General features: G+C 39.0%; 1 protein-coding gene across 1 annotated transcript in view; it reads left to right on the top strand.

Moving 5' to 3' along the window:
• LOC133609344 (partitioning defective 3 homolog) overlaps nucleotides 1–24,594 on the top strand; it is a 963,929-nt gene that overhangs the window by 431,514 nt on the left and 507,821 nt on the right. The window contains exons 11-12 of the mRNA XM_061964873.2: nucleotides 961–1,100; nucleotides 6,154–6,282. Of these exons, the coding sequence (XP_061820857.1) occupies nucleotides 961–1,100; nucleotides 6,154–6,282 (269 nt within the window). The remainder of the gene's footprint in view (nucleotides 1–960; nucleotides 1,101–6,153; nucleotides 6,283–24,594) is intronic.

The raw sequence follows: 24,594 nt of genomic DNA, 5'->3' as shown, positions 1-24,594 counted from the left end.
GCAGTTAGCAGCGCACTTTGTCGGCCTTGACGCCAGCTCTTTTGAATTTTTTTCCCACCGGATTGCTTAATAAAGAGATTGAATGGCTGCCGAGGCTTCTAGTCAACAAACGGGGTATTGTTTGGATGGCAAATTTGTCACTTCAATCATTGATGTGTTTAAAAAGCAATTCATTACATTTGTTACTTTGCCAAAAAAAAAGTAATTGAATTACTAACGGAATCTGAGCAAAGGTAAGTAGAGATGAACTGAACGGTGTATTGTTTGGATGGCAAGTTTTGATTTGTCGTTCATTATTTCCATGCTGTACATGTGTGATGTCGTCTCTTCCTGTTTGATATCAAGTTCATTTTAGTGCGATAGCGCTTGTTGCGTTCACCAGTAAAAATATATTTCCTGCGTTGAACTTGCTGCACTTGTTGTTGTTGTCATAAATATCGCTAACGGCGTTTTATCGGACCCAAAAGTAATTAATTAGATTACTCGTTACGAGTAATATAGTTTATTAAACTGGGTCGACGTGGCTCGGTTGTTAGAGAGGCCGTGCCAGCAACTTGAGGGTTCCAGGTTAGACAATTTGTGTGGAAGTCTCTCTATGGTGGGTGGGTTCTCCTGAGTCTGATAGATATTTCGTGAGCCCGGTGTACAGGTTTGAGCCAGTCTTTTATTGTCATACACAAGTCTCGTTTGCTTTTCAGCAATATATGCTTTAGGCCTTTTCAGTCTGGGGCAGTGCGTGTCTCGTTCCGGCTGCTGCTATTAAGGGCGACAGGTGATTAGATAACAAGCCCCAGCTGGGCAATCTACTCACAATTATATACATATAATTCACTAAATATTATTGAAATATGTGTTCATATATAAATATGATAAACAATTGTTTTAAGAAGATTAAAATGTATGTAATATTTGCATTTTCTTATTTTAAATGGTAAATATGTTTGCCTTTTTGTGTCTTAGGTCCGGAGGGTCTTGGGTTCAGCATCACTTCCCGAGATGTTCCAGTTGGTGGCAGCGCTCCTATTTATGTCAAAAACATACTTGCTCGGGGGGCCGCCATCCAAGATGGCAGACTCAAAGCTGGAGACCGTCTTCTGAAGGTAGGACCATGTATATCAATCAATCAATCAATGTTTATTTATAGAGCCCTAAATCACAAGTGTCTCAAAGGGCTGCACAAGCCACAACGACATCCTCGGTACAAAGGCCACATAAGGGCAAGGAAAAACTCACCCCAGTGGGACGTCGATGTGAATGACTATGAGAAACCTTGGAGAGGACCACATATGTGGATAACCCCCCCCCTTCTAGGGGAGACCGAAAGCAATGGATGTCGAGTGGGTCTGACATAATATTGTGAGAGTCCAGTCCATAGTGGATTCACCATAATAGTAAGAGAGTCCAGTCCGTAGTGGATCTAACATAATAGTGTGAGAGTCCAGTTAATAGTGGATCCAACATAATAGTAAGAGAGTCCAGTCCATAGTGGATCTAACATAATAGTGTGAGAGTCCAGTCCATAGTGGATCTAACATAATAGTAAGAGAGTCCAGTCCGTAGTGGATCTAACATAATAGTGTGAGAGTCCAGTCCATAGTGGATCTAACATAATAGTGTGAGAGTCCAGTCCATAGTGGATCTAACATAAGAGTAAGAGTCCAGTCCATAGTGGATCCAACATAATAGTAAGAGAGTCCAGTCCGTAGTGGATCTAACATAATAGTGTGAGAGTCCAGTCCATAGTGGATCCAACATAATAGTAAGAGAGTCCAGTCCATAGTGGATCTAACATAATAGTGTGAGAGTCCAGTCCATAGTGGATCTAACATAATAGTAAGAGAGTCCAGTCCGTAGTGGATCTAACATAATAGTGTGAGAGTCCAGTCCATAGTGGATCCAACATAATAGTAAGAGTCCAGTCCATAGTGGGGCCAGCAGGACACCATCCCGAGCGGAGACGGGTCAGCAGCGCAGAGATATTCCCAGCCAATGCACAGGCGAGCGGTCCACCCCGGGTCCCGACTCTGGACAGCCAGCACTTCATCCATGGCCACCGGACCTGTGCCCCCCCCCACAAGGAAAAGGGGAGCAGAGGAGAAAAGAAAAGAAACGGCAGATCAACTGGTCTAACAGGGGGGCTATTTAAAGGCTAGAGTATACAAATGAGTTTTAAGATGGGACTTAAATGCTTCTACTGAGGTAGCATCTCTAATTGTTACCGGGAGGGCATTCCATAGTACTGGAGCCCCAATAGAAAACGCTCTATAGCCCGCAGACTTTTTTTGGGCTCTGGGAATCACTAATAAGCCGGAGTTCTTTGAACGCAGATTTCTTGCCGGGACATATGGTACAATGCAATCGACAAGATAGGACGGAGCTAGACCGTGTAGTATTTTATACGTAAGTAGTAAAACCTTAAAGTCACATCTTAAGTGCACAGGAAGCCAGTGCAGGTGAGCCAGTATAGGTATGTACATATATATGTATATATGTATATAAAGGTATATACAGTATAGGCGTAATATGATCAAACTTTCTTGTTCTTGTCAAAAGTCTAGCAGCCGCATTTTGTACCAACTGTAGTCTTTTAATGCTAGACATAGGGAGACCCCAAAATAATACGTTACAGTAATCGAGACGAGACGTAACGAACGCATGAATAATGATCTCAGCGTCGCTAGTGGACAAAATAGAACGAATTTTAGCGATATTACGGAGATGAAAGAAGGCCGTTTTAGTAACACTCTTAATGTGTGACTCAAAGGAGAGAGTTGGGTGGAAGATAATACCCAGATTCTTTACTGATTCGCCTTGTGTAATTGTTTGGTTGTCAAATGTTAAGGTGGTATTATTAAATAAATGTCGGTGTTTAGCAGGACCGATAATCAGCATTTCCATTTTCTTGGCGTTGAGTTGCAAGAAGTTAGCGGACATCCATTGTTTAATTTCATTAAGACACGCCTCCAGCTGACTACAATCCGGCGTGTTGGTCAGCTTTAGGGGCATGTAGAGTTGGGTGTCATCAGCATAACAATGAAAGCTAACACCGTATTTGCGTATGATGTCGCCTAGCGGCAGCATGTAAGCAGGGCCAAGAACCGAACCCTGAGGAACTCCGCACGTCACCTTAACATAGTCCGAGGTCACATTATTATGGGAGACGCATTGCATCCTGTCAGTAAGATAAGAGTTAAACCACGACAAAGCTAAGTCTGACATACCAATACGTGTTTTGATACGCTCTAATAAAATGTTATGATCGACGGTATCGAAAGCAGCGCTAAGATCAAGAAGCAGCAACATAGATGACGCATCAGAATCCATCGTTAGCAGTAGATCATTAGTCATTTTTGCGAGGGCCGTCTCCGTAGAGTGATTTGCCCTGAAACCGGATTGAAAAGGTTCACAGAGATTGTTAGACACTAAGTGTTCATTTAGCTGCTGTGCGACAATTTTTTCCGAGGATGTTCGAAATAAAGGGAAGGTGGGACACCGGTCGGTAGTTTAGCATGAGGTCAGGATCGAGGTTAGGTCTTTTGAGCAGAGGATGAATAACCGCTTTCTTGAATGCTAGGGGAACAGTGCCAGAGGAAAGTGATACGTTTATAATATTTAGCACTGATGGACCTAATAATACAAAAAGCTCCTTTGATAAGTTTCCCAGGAAGTGGGTCGAGTAAACATGTTGTTTGTTTTATCCCACTTACACGCCGTAATAGTTCCTCTAATGTTATTTCATCAAAGAGAGAGAGACTATTTTGTATTGCAGTATCCGTCGTAGATACAGTCGTATCTGTGTTCATAGAACCCAGTTGTAGCTGGGATGCGTTGTCTTTAATCTCCTTTCTAATGAGTTCAATTTTCTTATTAAAGAAATTCATAAAGTCATCTGCCGAGTGGGTGGAGCTATTGGGAGGAGTCCCTTGTTGGGTTAGCGATGCTACTGTACTAAACAAAAATTTAGAGTCGTTTTTGTTGAGGCGGATGAGATTTGAGTAATATTTAGCTTTAGCTAAGGTAAGCATGCGTTTATACGATATTAAACTATCACTCCATGCTTGATGGAAAACCTCAAGCTTGGTCGCGCGCCATTTGCGTTCCAACTTTCTACATGATAATTTATGAGCTCTGGTTTCCTCTGTAAACCATGGGGTGCGCCTTTTAGGGGCCCTTTTTTGTTTTAGCGGTGCTATACTATCAATGGTTTTGCGCAGGGCATTGTCAAAGTTGTTAGTGAGGTTATCAATAGAGCCGACATAATTTGGGAATGGTGCCATTACCGAAGGCAGTAGGTCAGCAAGAGTCATCGTTTTGGCGGCATTAATGTTGCGGCTGCTATAGCAGTTATTATTATTATTAGTTTGTTGACAATGAGTCAGAACTTCGAATTTTATAAGGTAATGATCGGACATTACTTTAGTATACGGGAGTACCATAACTTTGGAGGTGGTGACACCCCTGACCAGCACTAGATCTATCGTATTGCCGTTGCGATGCGTAGGTTCATTTATTATTTGTGTAAGACCACAGCTATCAATTATAGTCTGGAGCGCCACGCACTGAGGGTCCGATGGGGTATTCATATGGATATTAAAGTCCCCCATTATGATTATATTGTCTGCGTGCGTCACTAGATCAGCAACGAACTCTGAGAATTCATTGATAAAGTCCGAGTAGGGCCTGGGGGGCGGTAGATAACAGCCATATCGAGAGGCAGCAGTGCGACAGACCTCATAGTAAGCACCTCAAACGATTTGTATTTATTATTTAGGTTAGGGGTAAGGTTAAAGTTTTCATTGTATATTAGTGCGACCCCCCCCCCCACCCCTTTTAAGGGGACGGGCAATATGCGCATTCGTATAGTTAGGAGGAGATGCCTCATTTAGCGCAAAAAATTTGTCTGGTTTGAGCCAGGTTTCGCTAAGACCAATGACGTTAAGATTGTTGTCTCTAATGACCTCATTAACTAATAACGTTTTGGGAGACAATGATCTTATGTTTAAAAAGCCCATATTATAAGTATTGGGCTGTTTTGACGAGTTTTTGTTTAAATTATCCGTAGTAGAAATATTAATAATGTTGCGTTTATTATACGTAGTGCACTTTAAATAGTTTCGACCGTATCTAGGAATTGATACGACGGGAATTTTCAGATTGTTTGCTTGATGCTGCGATCGACTGAACGCATCATGATTTGCCACCTCAGTAGAATGCATATCTACCCCGGACACATTCACAACAGAAAACACATTATGTGAGTTGTGTGTTATTCTAAGAAAATTGCTATGCGTACAGGAATTATCCAGCCTGGCGCTGGCTAGTTCTAGCTTAACTGACTCCTCACCCGGACTAGCAGGCTCTGTAATTGCCTGTGACCGGGCTTGCTCTAGTGTAGTTAGTCAAATGTGACTTAAACAGTAGTCTATATTCTTAGACAGGATGATGGCGCCTTCCTGGTTAGGGTGAAGGCCGTCCCTCATCAGCAAGCCTGGTTTGCCCCAGAAAGAGGGCCAATTATCAATAAACGTTAGTCCCTGTTGTCTACAGAAGCTAGCCAGCCACTTGTTAACCCTGAAACCGGATTGAAAAGGTTCACAGAGATTGTTAGACACTAAGTGTTCATTTAGCTGCTGTGCGACAATTTTTTCGAGGATGTTCGAAATAAAGGGAAGGTGGGACCATGAGGTCAGGATCGAGGTTAGGTCTTTTGAGCAGAGGATGAATAACCGCTTTCTTGAATGCTAGGGGAACAGTGCCAGAGGAAAGTGATACGTTTATAATATTTAGCACTGATGGACCTAATAATACAAAAAGCTCCTTTGATAAGTTTCCCAGGAAGTGGGTCGAGTAAACATGTTGTTTGTTTTATCCCACTTACATAGTTCCTCTAATGTTATTTCGTCAAAGAGAGAGAGACTATTTTGTATTGCAGTATCCGTCGTAGATACAGTCGTATCTGTGTTCATAGAACCCAGTTGTAGCTGGGATGCGTTGTCTTTAATCTCCTTTCTAATGAGTTCAATTTTCTTATTAATGAAATTCATAAAGTCGTATAATTTGTTAACCACCCTTTTGTAATAACCAGATATTAAAAATGACATCTGGGTTCTTAGTTACCACCAAAGTATCATCGCTACTGGATGTGTGATGCAGGTCAGTGGTGTGGACCTGAGTGGTAAAACCCAAGAAGAGGTGGTAGCTGTGCTGCGTGCTGCACCCATGGGTGGGGTAGTCAACCTGTCGGTGACTCGTCCAGAGGAACCCCTGCTGCCTCGAGAAGTGGTGAGTACACACCCATATGTCTGATCCAATGTTGTGTATATTGCCGACTTTTTCCAGGCATACCAATGTCCAAAACTATCTCCTGACCGGACTGTTCAGGCTCATTTCAGGGGTTTTCAAATCACATCGGCTCCTAGTGGGGTACTATAGTAAGTTTTCATCAAATACTGGGGTAAATCTGCATCCTTCTCCTTTTGGCTGACCTACTCTGTTGCATCTTACCACCACACTGCTAACTGTGCACATGCTAATGGTTATCAGCAGACAGTAGAGAAGAACTGAATATTGGAGAACCAACATGGTGATGCCAGAAGAGCAGTGACCCTGACCAAGGTCTTTAAATCCCTGGAGAATATGTTGTGCAAAATGTCTATGAAGGTTCTCATTCATCGGGTCTTTGTAGTCTCAGGGCTTTCAATCCATCGCTACTGGACTGTTTGGTTTTAGAAGCGATTAGTCTCTCATTTGAGTAGACTTCATCAGTTCATGATCTTAGACTTAGATTGGTCAGATCTAGACTTAGACTTAGAGTGGTCAGATCTAGTCTTAGACTTAGATTGGTCACATCTAGTTTTAGACTTAGATTGGTCACATCTGTCTTAGACTTAGATTGGTCACATCTAGTCTAAGACTTAGATTGGTCAGATCTAGTCTTAGACTTAGATTGGTCACATCTAGTCTTACACTTAGATTGGTCACATCTAGTCTTATAATTAGATTGGTCAGATCAAGTCCTAGAATTGGATTGGTTAGACCTAGTCTTAGTTTTAGATTGGTCAGACCTAGTCTTAGACTTAGATTGGTCACATCTAGTCTTAGTCTTAGATTGGTCGCATCTATTCTTAGACTTAGATTGGTCACATCTCGTCTTAGACTTAGATTGGTCACATCTAGTCTTACACATATATTGGTCACATCTAGTCTTACACTTAAATTGGTCACATCTAGTCGTATAATTAGATTGGTCAGATCAAGTCCTAGAATTGGATTGGTTAGACCTAGTCTTAGTTTTAAATTGGTCAGACCTAGTCATAGACTTAAATTGGTCGGATCTAGTCCTAGACTTAGATTGGTCAGATCAAGTCTTAGACTTAGATTGGTTAGATCTAGTCTTAAACTTGGATTGGTCACATCTCATCTTAGACTTAGATTGGTCAGATCTAGTCTTATACTTAGATTGGTCAGATCTAGTCTTAGACTTAGATTGGTTACATCTTGTCTTAGACTTAGATTGGTCACATCTCGTCTTAGACTTAGATTGGTCACATCTCTTAGATTGGTCACATCTAGTCTTAGACTTAGATTGGTCACATCTAGTCTTAGTCTTAGATTGGTCACAGCTAGTCCAATACTTATATTGGTCAGATCTAGTCTTAGAATTAGATTGGTCACATCTGGTCTTATAATTAGATTGGTCAGCTCATTGGTTAGATCTAGTCTTAGTTTTAGATTGGTCAGACCTGGTCATAGACTTAGATTGGTCGTATCTAGTCGTAAACTTAGATTGGTCAGATCAAGTCTTAGGCTTAGATTGGTTAGATCTAGTCTTAGACTTAGATTGGTCACATCTAGTCTTAGTCTTAGATTGGTCACAGCTAGTGTAATACTTATATTGGTCAGATCTAGTCTTAGAATTAGATTGGTCACATCTAGTCTTAGAATAAGATTGGTCAGCTCATTGGTTAGATCTAGTCTTAGTTTTAGATTGGTCAGACCTGGTCATAGACTTAGATTGGTCGTATCTAGTCGTAAACTTAGATTGGTCAGATCAAGTCTTAGGCTTAGATTGGTTAGATCTAGTCTTAGACTTAGATTGGTCACATCTAGTCTTAGTCTTAGATTGGTCACAGCTAGTGTAATACTTATATTGGTCAGATCTAGTCTTAGAATTAGATTGGTCACATCTAGTCTTAGAATTAGATTGGTCAGCTCATTGGTTAGATCTAGTCTTAGTTTTAGATTGGTCAGACCTGGTCATAGACTTAGATTGGTCGTATCTAGTCGTAAACTTAGATTGGTCAGATCAAGTTTTAGGCTTATATTGGTTAGATCTAGTCTTAGACTTAGATTGGTCACATCTAATCTTAGTCTTAGATTGGTCACAGCTAGTCTAATACCTATATTGGTCAGATCTAGTCTTAGAATTAGATTGGTCACATCTAGTCTTATAATTAGATTGGTCAGCTCATTGGTTAGATCTAGTCTTAGTTTTAGATTGGTCAGACCTGGTCATAGACTTATATTGGTCATATCTAGTCGTAAACTTAGATTGGTCAGATCAAGTCTTAGCCTTAGATTGGTTAGATCTAGTCTTAGACTTAGATTGGTCAGATCTAGTTCTGGCGTCTTCTAAGACAAACCATGTTGTGCAATAAATTCCCCTTTGGAAGCCCATGGTAAGACACGTAATTTTTAAACCAGAAACAAACGTTTTGCCTGACTTTTTTTAAGAAATAATCAGTATTGATACACATGGACTTCCCAAAAGTTGGGACATGGAACAATTCAAAAGATCTCATTGAAATCTCATCGACTTCTCATCTATAAAGTCGATGACCACTGGACTATCGAGGTTGTCTCAGAAGTTAGGTCTATAATCAAATCAGGGTTCTTCAGTTGATGCTCAAAGACCAAATAGGACAGCACGAGTCTGCGGGGATGTTGTTGGATCCAAAGTATTTATGTCCTAAAGAAACGCTAACCCCTCCCTATCGAGAACGATCTCAGTTGTTAGGATTCGGTGGAGTTCGCCGAAGTTCTTATTCCAGAAGATTTAGGAGTAACTTGAAAATGAAACCAGGTATCGTTTACCAACACAAACACGTTATGGAGACCACGAGCACAGCGTTTGAAACCTATAAGTAAGGATGACCAGTTTGTAGGATAGGTTCCGTTAAATGCAGCAGTCTTCACAGAACCTGAAGAGCGTGTGGTGTAAGACCTTGCATGCAGACCAGCGGACATGGACAAGAGCATCACAACCAGACATTTCACCCAACCAATCAGACGCAGGGTGACTTTGGCTGTCGCGGACCAGATGGTGAGGCTCTTGCCCTCGTCCGGTTTGGTCTCCATGGCCCTGACAGCAGGACCGCTTGTCAGAGCACCTTGGCAGACCAGAGGCCCCCCCCATGCCGACCTGACTCTCACCCTGCTAATAACCACTCATCTTGGCTCCGAAGCTGTTCAACCAGACCTTAGAATCTGCTCAGTCCGGTAAATAACAACAGCCTGGTGGTCTTCATAGAGGACTGGAAACTGTTGGAGTCGCAAGGAAGAAACCAAACAAGCACAGACATTTGTGTCTCGGTTTTTGTGTCTCTTGGGTTTTGACACCCATACAATATTTTGGTGTTTAAATATGTATAATATATTTACATGTTTACATATGTATATATACATACATGTGTTTGTGTGTATACATATATATATATATATATATATATATATATATATATATATATATATATATGTATGTATATATATATATATATATATATGTATGTGTGGGGAAAAAAATCACAAGACTATTTCATCTCTACAGGCCTGTTTCATGAGGGGGGTACCCTCAATCATCAGGAGATTTTAATGGGAGCATTCACATACCATGGTTTATATAGGGCACAGAGTGGGTGGGTACAGGCTGGCGTAGGGGCGTGGTGATTGGCTCATGTGTTACCTAGGAGGTGTTTCCGTCTGTGGCGGCATGCTGTTACAATTTTGCTGCGCTTGTTGAGGGATGACAGGTCTGGACGGTAAATAATAAACAGTTTCTCTTTCAAGCATAGGTTGCATCTTTTATTACCACTATTGTAAGGTGTGCTGGATGCAAGAATTTGCCATGTTATTGAATATTCAACATTATTGTCTTTGAGGTCCCAAATGTGTTTGCTGAGTTCTGTGGTATTTCGCAGGTTTTTGTTCCTGAAAGAAGCCTTGTGATTGTTCCATCTGGTTTTGAATTCTCCCTCGGTTAATCCTACATATGTGTCGGATGTGTTAATGTCCTTGCGTATTACCTTAGTAGACAACTGATGTTTGTAAGCACCCCCCGTTGAGGGGGCAATCAGGTTTCTTTCGACAGTTACATCCTTTGTTGGTTTTGGAGTCGCTCTGTCTGGGGGTCGACGGCTCATTTGCAATTGTTTTGTTGTGGTTTGAGATGATTTGTCGTATATTGTTCATGCAGCTGTAGCTCAATTTAATGTTGTTCTTGTTGAATACTTTTCTTAGGGTGTTGTCTTTGGGAAAGTGTTTGTCAATCAGATTGAGGAATTTGTGTCCAATGTTCGTTGAGACGTTTTTTGCTGTATGGGGGGTTGTTCATACAGCAAAAACGTCTCAACGAACATTGTATGGGGGGTTGTACATACAGCAAAAACGTCTCAACGAACATTGGACACAAATTCCTCAATCTGATTGACAAACACTTTCCCAAAGACAACATCCTAAGAAAAGTATTCAACAAGAACAACATTAAATTGAGCTACAGCTGCATGAACAATATACGACAAATCATCTTGAACCACAACAAAACAATTGCAAATGAGCCGTCGGCCCTCAGACAGAGCGACTCCAAAACCAACAAAGGATGTAATTGTCGAAAGAAACCTGATTGCCCTCTCAACGGGGGGTGCTTACAAACATCAGTTGTCTACCAATCTAAGGTAATACGCAAGGACATTAACACATCCGACACATATGTAGGATTAACCGAGGGAGAATTCAAAACCAGATGGAACAATCACAAGGCTTCTTTCAGGAACAAAAACCTGCGAAATACCACGGAACTCAGCAAACACATTTGGGACCTCAAAGACAATAATGTTGAATATTCAATAACATGGCAAATTCTTGCATCCAGCACACCTTACAATAGTGGTAATAAAAGATGCAACCTATGCTTGAAAGAAAAACTGTTTATTATTTACCGTCCAGACCTGTCATCCCTCAACAAGCGCAGCAAAATTGTAACAGCATGCCGCCATAGACGGAAACACCTCCTAGGTAACACATGAGCCAATCACCACGCCCCTACGCCAGCCTGTACCCACCCACTCTGTGCCCTATATAATCCATGGTATGTGAATGCTCCCATTAAAACCTCCTGATGATTGAGGGAACCCCCCCTCATGAAACAGGCCTGTAGAGATGAAATAGTCTTGTGATTTTTTTCCCCACACATACATATATATATATATATATATATATATATATATATATATATATATATATATATATATATATATATATATATATATATATAGACCAATAAAGTCCAAATATTAGCACGAGACTGTCAAAGTGAGTCATGTTGCTATCAGTTTGTAACTTGCAGTATTTTAATGACTTGCTGAGCGTCTGCAGGCAGGACAAAATAAGAAAATAAGAAAATGACAAAATAAGAAAATGCCAGAGTGTATTGGAAAAGACAGCCAAATAACCTTCCTTGTTTTTCCTCCGACAACTTTCCCAACTGCGAGTGATATTTGTCATGGCTCTACCTCGGAGATTAGCTTCTTTCTTCCTCTTATTTACTTTCTCTCCTCTCTTCCCTTCACACGCTCCCCAGCACTTCTCAATAATCCCTGCGAGCAACGTTCATCAAAATCAGATAAGGCGGTGGAGTCTTCGTGGCTGACACTTCTTGCAAGAAATGCTGCAAAAGTCTGCTTGTTAGCGTTGAAAATGCAATTATGACTCAAAGTTGTATGTTTCACACACAAAAACACTCTCATAGGCTCGTGTTCGTCTGACACCTTCTTGCTCATCTTTAATATCTTTGTGCACCCCGGGGGGAGTTGGATTATTACAACATTTTTGTCACGTTCAAACACTGAGGACATCTATTAAACAAGACAAAAGGCAAGGAATCAAACAGAGACATAATTCAATTTGGACTCAATATTGAGGAGAGACATGGCCACTGCACTCTCTGTACAGTCCAGGTTTTCGTCTCCTCATTTATTCAGATGTTCAATGTTCACGCACCAACACATGTCTCATTAGAAATAGGAAGTATGTAAAACAGTCATTGTTTTCGGTCGCTTTGAAGTCCAAGAAGAGGATTTCTCGGGCTTGGGCTCTTCCTGGATCCAGCTGGGGCAGGTGTTGTTGGAGGACAAATGGATAACCCCTCCCGTCTCCTGACCTCAGCAACTTCAAGAGGGCAGCGGGTCGTAAATAGCGTTGACCTCGGTTACCAAATAGTTGGAAGAGAGTTTGTGAAATACGTCAGAGAGAGTTCGTTTAACGCTTCAAAGAGAGTTCCTCTGGAAGTTGAGCAGATCCTGCCATCTGTCCGTGTTGAAATCACAGTGGCGTTTCACGAGCATTCTTCCTCTTGTTAGGCCTCGAAAGACAGCATTCATAATACAACGTTTCTTTTGTGATAACTTACAAACAATTATTCCAACAATTGTACTGTGTTTTTAATCACTATAGCGTATTTTTATATGAAAAAACAACTATCTATTGCTTTCATACCCTTTTTTTCTCTGAGAGAAGGCTGATTCAGATTCAGATAGCTAACATCAGCTATTAGTAAATCTATATTCCATTGGAACCAAGTATTGATTGATTGATTGAAATTAGTATTAGTAGATTGCACAGTTCAGTACATATTCCATACAATTGACCACTGCACTGCAAAAAGTGAAATCTAAGTAAGATGAAATATGTCAAATAAGGGTGATATTTGCTTATTTTCTGTCTGATCAGATCATTCTTCTCACTAAGCAGTTTTTATGTTAGAGTGTTTTACTTGTTTTAAGTGTTTTGTGTGACGACCGGGGCGCATGGTGATGCGGGGTTTCGTTCTCCCAGGATGCAACGGACTTCGGACACAGCGTGAAGGTAAAAGAAATGATTTATTTACGAAATAACTCAGAAGGAACAAAGAAAAGGGTGCTCATAGCACATAAGGTAAAAACTAAAGAAGACTAGCGTGGGAGCTAGCGATTAACAGAACCTAGCGTGGAAGCTAGCAGGTACAGAACAAGAACAAAAGTCGTCAACTGTTGCAAAAAGCAAACTACGAAGCAAGAACGAATGACAGGGAGGACAAGCTTAAATAATAATGTCAGTGATGACAAACAGGTGCGTGTCGGGAACAAACGCGGCAGGTGAAAATAATAAGCAGCCATGGCAACAAACTCAGGTGTACAAAACAGGCACTCAAGGAGTCCAAAACTAACCAAAAACACAAGTATCTTGAAAACGTAAACAAAAAATATGATCCGGGCAGCGGATCATAACAGTACCCCCCCCTTAAGGGACAGATTCCAGATGTCCCCTAGAAAAACTAATACCCCCCCAACTATAACAAAGTTCAAGAGTCAAGGGAGGGTGGAGGGAGGATTTGGCGGAGGGTCGCCAGGCCACGTGTCCCCGAATCCACCGGGGACGAGTCAGGTGGCGGCGGCGAATGGAACGCCGCTGCCGGAGGCGAGGCGGGCGACCACGGAAAGGCCACATTCGTGGCTGCCGAGAAGGTGGGCGTGAGTGGCGCCAGAAGTTCAGCAGCCGGAGAGTTCTGCGACTACGTCTCGGGTGTCGCTGCTGTTTGCGCCACTGGCGTCCATACACTAACGTTTTGGAAGATAATGATCTTATGTTTAAGAAGCCCATATTATAGGTAGTGGGCTGTTTTGAGGAGTTTTTGTTGAAATTATCCGTAGTAGCAATATTAATAATGTTGCGTTTATTATATGTAGTGCACTTTAAATAATTTCGACCATATCTAGGAATTGATATGACGGGAATTTTCCGATTGTTTGCTTGATGTTGTGATAAACTGAACGCATCATAACTTGCCACCTCAGTAGAGTGCATGTCTACTTCTGACACAGAAAAAACATTTTTTGAGTTGTGTATTGTTGTAAAATAGTTGCTATGTGTGCAGGTATTATCCAGCCTGGCGCTGGCTAGTTCTATTTTAACAGACTTCTCACCCGGACTCGCGCTTCTTTGAGGATTAGCCTTTCGCTTTGTTGTTAGCCCCGCTCGGCATCCCCGCTTCTGCTTCCGCTCACACCGCTTACGTGTCTTCCGTTGACGGTCCCCGCTGGCACTTAACTCCGCTGCTTCAGAGGCCGCTGGATGTAGCCAGCGAAGTATCCCCATGCTAGCGAGGAGGTCGAAAGTACCCGCATCTTTCAGCCTATAACGGCCCGATCTATCCACATCCAGAATCGTCTGTCGGTCGTATCTGATCACGAAGTGTCCACGCTGTGAGCCAGCCATGAAATAGACAGAATTGACGGGTATTTTTGCCAAATCGCTCTACACTTCCAAGGGACGGCGTGGCGCAGTGGAAGAGTGGCCGTGCGCAACCCGAGGGTCACTGGTTCAATCCCCACCTAGTACCAACCTCGTCATGTCCGTTGTGTCCTGAGCAAGACACTTCACCCTTGCTCCTGATGGGTGCTGGTTAGCGCCTTGCATGGCAGCTCCCTCCATCAGTGTGTGAATGTGTGTGTGAATGGGTAAATGTGGAAGTAGTGTCAAAGCGCTTTGAGTACCTTGAAGGTAGAAAAGCGCTATACAAGTACAACCCATTTATCATTTATCATTATTTCAAGCATGAAAAAAAAAAAATCATGACTTTGACACAATTGTGTCTTATAATTAAAACAGATGACAGCCAAATGGACTTTGCTGTTTTATTTTCTGTCATGTCTGTGTAATCATGTTTTGTCTTAGTCATGTTTTGTTTAGTTATTGGACTCTTTAGTTTCTGGCTTTTCGCTCCCTTGTCTTGTTTGCATGATTACCCATTAGTTTCACCTGTTCCACGTTTGGACTCATTGTGCACTCTTGTTTGTCACCATAGCAACCCATTAGTTTTCACCTGTCACGTCACGCACCTGTTTCACGTTTTGAGTCACGCACCTGTTTTCGTTAATCATGTCTGTAGTATTTAAGTTCATTGTTTTTCAGTTTGTCTTGCTGGTGACATCCCCACATTTATGCTCTGCACATTTCTGACTCTTTTTTCATGTCCATCGTTCACGCTGCTCCTTTTTGTCCATGCCAAGTAAGTTTTGTTTATTATTGCCACAGTTAGTGTTTTTTGTTGTTCATAGTTTTTGCTCTTGGTTTCATAGTTTGTTCTCCGCCATTGTGCGCGCCTTTTGTTTACTTCCTTCTTTTGTATTTATAGTGTTTAAATAAAAATGTACCTTCATTCCCGTCTCGCCCGAGCCAACTTTCCGTTGCCTTCGAGAAAAACTAAACCCCAGGACCAAGTCGTGACATTTTCAATGAAACAATAGAAATTACGGTACTCATAAAGTAGTACAGTTGGCACAGTACAGTAAACTGACAGTTAATATTTAAACATTTAACATGTGACATTTGAAACAATATATATATATATATATATATATATATATATATATATATATATTCCTCGCGCACTAATTGACTGAAAGAGCATGCACTTGGCGTGATGATGTCATGTTATCGATGGAAAAATGCATTTTTAGACAATATGATTTGCCTGAGCGTTGCCATTTTGCCTTTCCATTAAGAACAATGAACTAATTTTTAGTGTAAGTTTGCTGTTTTCAAGAAATGTAATGCCGAGCGCATATCATTATGTCAAGATAATGGCAGTAGCATTTACTTCATTTAAGAATATTTTTCAACATATTGAGCACTTGTTATTAGTGAGAATATACTTATTTTAAGGTATTTTTGGGGTTCATTGAGGTTTGCTAATTTTACTTGTTTTGGAACGTCTTGACAAGCCAAATTTTCTTGTTCTATTGCCAGATAATTTTCCTTACTTCAAGTAAAATACCCCTCATTTTTGTGTTTTTTTGTCTTGTTTTTGAACACTGACTTTTTGCAGTGTAAATGGTAACACCCGAATAAGTTTTTCAACTTGTTTAAGTTGGGGTCCACGTTAATCAATTCATGGTACAAATGCATACTATCAGCATAATACAGTCATCACACAAGAGTATATACATTGAATTGTTTACAATCCTGGAGGTGGGATGTGGACGAGGTCGGGACCCGGGGTGGACCGCTCGCCTGTGCATTGGTTGGGGACAACTCTGCGCTGCTGACCTGTCTCCGCTAGGGATGGTTTCCTGCTGGCCCCACTATGGACTGGACTCTCACTATTATGTTAGATCCACTATGGACTGGAATCTCACTATTATGTTAGATCCACTATGGACTGGACTCTCACACTATTATGTTAGATCCACTATGGACTGGACTCCCACTATTATGTTAGATCCACTATGGACTGGACTCTCACTATTATGTTAGATCCACTATGGACTGGACTCTCACACTATTACGTTAGATCCACTATGGACTGGACTCTCACACTATTATGTTAGATCCACTAAGGACTGGACTCTCACTCTATTATGTTAGATCCACTATGGACTGGACTCTCACTATTATGTTAGATCCACTATGGACTGGACTCTCACACTATTATGTTAGATCCACTATGGACTGGACTCTCTTACTATTATGTTAGATCCACTATGGACTGGACTCTCACTATTATGTTAGATCCACTATGGACTGGACTCTCACTATTATGTTAGATCCACTATGGACTGGACTCTCACACTATTATGTTAGATCCACTATGGACTGGACTCACACTATTATGTTAGATCCACTATGGACTGGACTCTCACACTATTATGTTAGATCCACTAAGGACTGGACTCTCACTATTATGTTAGACCCACTATGGACTGGACTCTCACACTATTATGTTAGATCCACTATGGACTGGACTCTCACTATTATGTTGGATCCACTATGGACTGGAATCTCACTATTATGTTAGATCCACTATGGACTGGACTCTCACACTATTATGTTAGATCCACTATGGACTGGACTCTCACACTATTATATTAGATCCACTATGGACTGGACTCTCACTATTATGTTAGATCCACTATGGACTGGACTCTCACTATTATGTTTGGGGGGGGGTGCTGGTGTTCCGAGTGCGGTACTTTTATTGGTACAGACTATGGTTGTACAGTATACCAATATTATGCCCTAGGTCTATGAAGTGTTCAATGAATACAAACATATGTTGTATTTGTGAAAAGTACCGACACTATGACAATATATCCAGGATAAGTTCTATCAAATGCTAACAGAAGCTAGCCGGTGGCGTTCTTGAGCAAGTCGCCAATTTAAGTGACATGGCGGAGTTGTGCAAAAGAACTATTGCGGCGGTTCAAATCCCCATTTTGCAGCAAGTGAAGGCCTCGTACAAAAGCCGCCTGCATGAACGGACGCGGACGTGTGCGCTTACAGCCGGATTACAACACACTCAAGGAAGAAAGGAAAATGATTTGCTGGCCCCGCCACAGATTTAGAGGTTAATTCCTCAAGACGTGGCGGGTGAGCGACTTTCAAAAAGGGAGTCAGAATGGACTGAAGTTCAAATCCAAATTACAGCTCAACATGAATATTGTGTTTGTGCTTTTTTTATGTCCGCCCTCCTGACGTTATTGCCTCAATAATATGTCCCAGGAACTGTTCAACTGGCGGTCCGCAGGCCACATCCGGCCCTCGCCGTGGCTTCTAAATTGGCCCGCCAATACTTTTGTTCATATGTTCGGTCTTACAAACGTAAATAAATTAAAAAAAAAAAAAGGAAAATATTTTCAAAGAAGGAACATCAATCCTCAACAAAAACTGGAGCTTCTTTTTCTTCATGCCGTTAACTATCTGCACACGCTGGAAACGAGTGGACATTATTTATGTAAAATACACGATTGACGTTATACGTTTGTTTATAATTCCAGTCTTACAGACGTAAATGAAGAAGTGTGAAAACAAAATAAGGAAAATAATTTAAAAGAAGGAACATCAATCCTCAAAAAAACAGAGCTTATTTTTAGTCATGCCGTTAACTATCTGCACACGCTGGAAACGAGTGGACATTATTTATGTAAAATACACGATTGAAGTTATACTTTTGTTTACAATTCCAGTCTTACAGACGTAAATGAAGAAGTGTGAAAAAAATAAGGACAATAATTTAAAAGAAGGAACATCAATCCTCAACAAAAACTGCAGCTTCTTTTTTGTCATGCTGTTAACTATCTGCACACGCTGGAAACGAGTGGACATTATTTATGTAAAATACACAATTGACGTTATACTTTTGTTTACAATTCTTCCATGAAGAAGTGTGAAAAAAAAGGAACATCAATCCTCAACAAAAACTGCAGCTTCTTTTTCGTCATGCTGTTAACTATCTGCACACGGTGGAAACGAGTGGACATTATTTATGTAAATACACGATTGAAGTTACACTTTTGTTTACAATTCCAGTCTTATAGACGTAAATGAAGAAGTGTGAAAAAAAAGGACAATAATTTAAAAGAAGGAACATAAACCCTCAACAAAAACTGCTTCTTATTTTTCTTCATGCCGTTAACTATCTGCACACGCTAGAAACGAGCGGACATTATTTTTGTAAAATACACAATTGATGTTATACTTTTGTTTAGAATTCTTCCATGAAGAAGTGTGGAAAAAAAAAAAGAACATCAAGCCTCAACAAAAACTGCAGCTTATTTTCCGTCATGCCGTTAACTATCTGCACACGCTGGAAACGAGTGGACATTATTTATGTAAAATACACAATTGACGTTATACTTTTGTTTACAATTATTCCATGAAGAAGTGTGAAAAAAAAAAAAGGAACATCAACCCTCAACACAAACAGCAGCTTCTTTTTCATCATGCTGTTAACCATCTGCACACGCTGGAAACGAGTGGACATTATTTATGTAAAATACACGATTGAAGTTATACTTTTGTTTACAATTCCAGTCTCACAGACGTAAATGAAGAAGTGTGAAAAAAAGGGACAATAATTTAAAAGAAGGAACATCAATCTTCAACAAAAACTGCAGCTTCTTTTTTGTCATGCTGCTAACTATCTGCACACGCTGGAAACAAGCGGACATTATTTATGTAAACTACACAATTGACGTTACACTTTTGTTTACAATTCCAGTCCTACAAACGTAAATGACGAAGTTTGAAAAAAAAAAAGGAAAATAATTTAAAATAAGGAACAGTAATCCTCAACAAAAACTGGAGCTTCTTTTTTGTCATGCCGTTAACTATCTGCACACGCTGGAAACGAGTGGACATTATTTATGTAAAATACACGATTGAAGTTATACTTTTGTTTACAATTCCAGTCTTACAGACGTAAATGAAGAAGTGTGAAAAAAATAAGGACAGTAATTTAAAAGAAGGAACATCAATCTTCAACAAAAACTGCAGCTTCTTTTTCGTCATGCCGTTAACTATCTGCACACGCTGGAAACGAGCGCACATTATTTATGTAAAATACACAATTGACGTTACACTTTTGTTTATAATTCCAGTCTTACAAACGTAAATGAAGAAGTTTGAAAAAAAAAAAGGAAAATAATTTAAAATAAGGAACATCAATCCTCAACAAAAACTGGAGCTTCTTTTTTGTCATGCCGTTAACTATCTGCACACGCTGGAAACGAGTGGACATTATTTATGTAAAATACACAATTGACGTTATACTTTTGTTTACAATTCTTCCATGAAGAAGTGTGGAAAAAAAAAAGAACATCAATCCTCAACACAAACTGCAGCTTCTTTTTCGTCATGCTGTTAACTGTCTGCACACGCTGGAAACGAGTGGACATTATTTATGTAACATTCACAATTGACGTTACACTTTTGTTTATAATTCCAGTCTTACAAACGTGAATGAAGAAGTGTGAAAAAAAATAAGGAAAATAATTTCAATGAAGGAACATCAATCCTCAACAAAAACTGCATCTTCTTTTTCTTCATGCCGTTAACTATCTGCACACGCTGGAAACGAGTGGACATTATTTATGTAAAATACACAATTGACGTTATACTTTTGTTTACAATTATTCCATGAAGAAGTGTGAAAAAAAAAAGGAACATCAACCCTCAACACAAACAGCAGCTTCTTTTTCATCATGCTGTTAACTATCTGCACACGCTGGAAGCGAGCGATATTAGTTATGTAAAATACACAATTGACGTTATACTTTTGTTTACAATTCCAGTCTTACAGACAAGAAGTGTGAAAAAAAAGGACAATCATTTAAAAGAAGGAACATCAATCTTCAACAAAAACTGCATCTTCTTTTTCTTCATGCCGTTAACTATCTGCACACGCTGGAAACAAGTGGACATTATTTATGTAAAATACACAATTGACGTTACACTTTTGTTTATAATTCCAGTCTTACAAACATAAATGAAGAAGTGTGAAGAAGAAAAAAAAGGAAAATAATTTAAAAGAAGGAACATCAATCCTCAAAAAATCCAGAGCTTATTTTTAGTCATGCCGTTAACTATCTGCACACACTGGAAACGAGTGGACATTATTTATGTAAAATACACAATTGACGTTACACTTTTGTTTATAATTCCAGTCTTACAAACGTAAATGAAGAAGTGTGAAAAAAAATAAGGAAAATAATTTCAAAGAAGGAACATCAACCCTCAACAAAAACTGCAGCTTATTTTTCGTCATGCCGTTAACTATCTGCACACGCTGGAAACGAGCGGACATTATTCATGTAAAATACACGATTGATGTTATACTTTTGTTTACAATTCCAGTCTTATAGACGTAAATGAAGAAGTGTGAAAAAAAGGACAATAATTTAAAAGAAGGAACATCAATCTTCAACAAAAACTGCATCTTCTTTTTCTTCATGCTGTTAACTATCTGCACACACTGGAAACGAGTGGACATTATTTATGTAAAATACACAATTGACGTTACACTTTTGTTTATAATTCCAGTCTTACAAGCGTAAATGAAGAAGTGTGAAAAAAAAAGGAAAATAATTTGAAATAAGGAACATCAATCCTTAACAAAAACTGGAGCTTCTTTTTTGTCATGCCGTTAACTATCTGCACACGCTGGAAACGAGTGGACATTATTTATGTAAAATACACGATTTATGTTATACTTTTGTTTACAATTCCAGTCTTACAAACGTAAATTAAGAAGTGTGAAAAGAAAATAAGGAAAATCATTTAAAAGAAGGAACATCAACCCTCAAAAAATCCAGAGCTTCTTTTTCGTCATCCCGTTAACTATCTGCACACGCTGGAAACGAGCGCACATTATTTATGTAAAATACACAATTGACGTTACACTTTTGCTTATAATTCCAGTCTTACAAACGTAAATGAAGAAGTTTGAAAAAAAAAAAGGAAAATAATTTAAAATAAGGAACACAAATCCTCAACAAAAACTGGAGCTTCTTTTTAGTCATGCCGTTAACTATTTGCACACGCTGGAAGCGAGCGGACATTAGTTATGTAAAATACACAATTGACGTTATACTTTTGTTTACAATTCCAGTCTTACAGACGTAAATTAAGAAGTGTGAAAAAAAGGACAATCATTTAAAAGAAGGAACATCAATCGTCAACAAAAACTGCATCTTCTTTTTCTTCATGCCGTTAACTATCTGCACACGCTGGAAACGAGTGGACATTATTTATGTAAAATACACAATTGACGTTATACTTTTGTTTATAATTCCAGTCTTACAAACGTAAATGGAGAAGTGTGAAAAAAAAAGAAAAATAATTTGAAATAAGGAACATCAATCCTCAACAAAAACTGGAGCTTCTTTTTTGTCATGCCGTTAACTATCTGCACACGCTGGAAACTAGTGGACATTATTTATGTAAAATACACAATTGACGTTATACTTTTGTTTATCATTCTAGTCTTACAAACGTAAATGAAGAAGTGTGAAAAAAAATAAGGAAAATAATTTCAATGAAGTAACATCAATCCTCAACAAAAACTGCAGCTTCTTTTTCGTCATGCTGTTAACTATCTGCACACGCTGGAAACGAGTGGACATTATTTATGTAAAATACACGATTGAAGTTATACTTTTGTTTATAATTCCAGTCTTACAGACGTAAATGAAGAAGTGTGAAAACAAAATAAGGAAAATAATTTCAAAGAAGGAACATCAATCCTCAAAAAAACAGAGCTTATTTTTAGTCATGCCGTTAACTATCTGCACACGCTGGAAACGAGTGGACATTATTTATGTAAAATACACGATTGAAGTTATACTTTTGTTTACAATTCCAGTCTTACAGACGTAAATGAAGAAGTGTGAAAAAAATAAGGACAATAATTTAAAAGAAGGAACATCAATCCTCAACAAAAACTGCAGCTTCTTTTTTGTCATGCTGTTAACTATCTGCACACGCTGGAAACGAGTGGACATTATTTATGTAAAATACACAATTGACGTTATACTTTTGTTTACAATTCTTCCATGAAGAAGTGTGAAAAAAAAGGAACATCAATCCTCAACAAAAACTGCAGCTTCTTTTTCATCATGCTGTTAACTATCTGCACACGGTGGAAACGAGTGGACATTATTTATGTAAATACACGATTGAAGTTACACTTTTGTTTACAATTCCAGTCTTATAGACGTAAATGAAGAAGTGTGAAAAAAAGGACAATAATTTAAAAGAAGGAACATAAACCCTCAACAAAAACGGCTTCTTCTTTTTCTTCATGCCGTTAACTATCTGCACACGCTAGAAACGAGCGGACATTATTTTTGTAAAATACACAATTGATGTTATACTTTTGTTTAGAATTCTTCCATGAAGAAGTGTGGAAAAAAAAAAAGAACATCAAGCCTCAACAAAAACTGCAGCTTATTTTCCGTCATGCCATTAACTATCTGCACACGCTGGAAACGAGTGGACATTATTTATGTAAAATACACGATTGATGTTATACTTTTGTTTACAATTCCAGTTTTACAGATATAAATGAAGAAGTGTGAAAAAAAAAGGACAATAATTTAAAAGAAGGAACATCAATCTTCAACAAAAACTGCAGCTTCTTTTTCGTCATGCAGTTAACTATCTGCACACGCTGGAAACGAGTGGACATTATTTATGTAAAATACACAATTGACGTTGTACTTTTGTTTACAATTCCAGTCTTACAGACGTAAATGAAGAAGTGTGAAAAAAATAAGGACAATAATTTAAAAGAAGGAACATCAATCTTCAACAAAAACTGCAGCTTCTTTTTCGTCATGCTGTTAACTATCTGCACACGCTGGAAACGAGTGGACATTATTTATGTAAAATACACGATTGATGTTATACTTTTGTTTACAATTCCAGTCTTACAGACGTAAATGAAGAAGTGTGAAAAAAAGGACAATAATTTAAAAGAAGGAACATCAATCTTCAACAAAAACGGCATCTTCTTTTTCTTCATGCCGTTAACTATCTGCACACGCTGGAAACGAGCGGACATTATTTTTGTAAAATACACAATTGATGTTATACTTTTGTTTAGAATTCTTCCATGAAGAAGTGTGGAAAAAAAGAAAGAAAATCAAGCCTCAACAAAAACTGCAGCTTATTTTCCGTCATGCCGTTAACTATCTGCACACGCTGGAAACGAGTGGACATTATTTATGTAAAATACACAATTGACGTTATACTTTTGTTTACAATTATTCCATGAAGAAGTGTGAAAAAAAAAAAAGGAACATCAACCCTCAACACAAACAGCAGCTTCTTTTTCATCATGCTGTTAACCATCTGCACACGCTGGAAACGAGTGGACATTATTTATGTAAAATACACGATTGAAGTTATACTTTTGTTTACAATTCCAGTCTTACAAACGTAAATGAAGAAGTGTGAAAACAAAATAAGGAAAATAATTTAAAAGAAGGAACATTAATCCTCAAAAAATCCAGAGCTTCTTTTTCGTCATCCCGTTAACTATCTGCACATGCTGGAAACGAGCGCACATTATTTATGTGAAATACACAATTGACGTTACACTTTTGTTTATAATTCTAATCTTACAAACATAAAAGAAGAATGTGAAAAAAAAAGGAAAAATAATTTAAAATAAGGAACATCAATCCTCAACAAAAACTGGAGCTTCTTTTTTGTCATGCTGTTAACTATCTGCACACGCTGGAAGCGAGCGACATTAGTTATGTAAAATACACAATTGACGTTATACTTTTGTTTATAGTTCCAGTCTTACAAACGTAAATGAAGAAGTGTGAAAAAAAATAAGGAAAATAATTTCAATGAAGGAACATCCATCCTCAACAAAAGCAGCAGCTTCTTTTTCGTCATGCTGTTAACTATCTGCACACGCTGGAAACGAGTGGACATTATTTATGTAAAATACACAATTGACGTTATACTTTTGTTTATAATACCAGTCTTACAAAC

The sequence above is a fragment of the Nerophis lumbriciformis genome, linkage group LG07 (assembly GCF_033978685.3).
Source record: "Nerophis lumbriciformis linkage group LG07, RoL_Nlum_v2.1, whole genome shotgun sequence".
NCBI lineage: Eukaryota > Metazoa > Chordata > Actinopteri > Syngnathiformes > Syngnathidae > Nerophis > Nerophis lumbriciformis.
The sequence above is the reverse complement of the archived record's forward strand: the minus strand, read 5'-3'. Positions and strand labels throughout refer to the sequence as shown.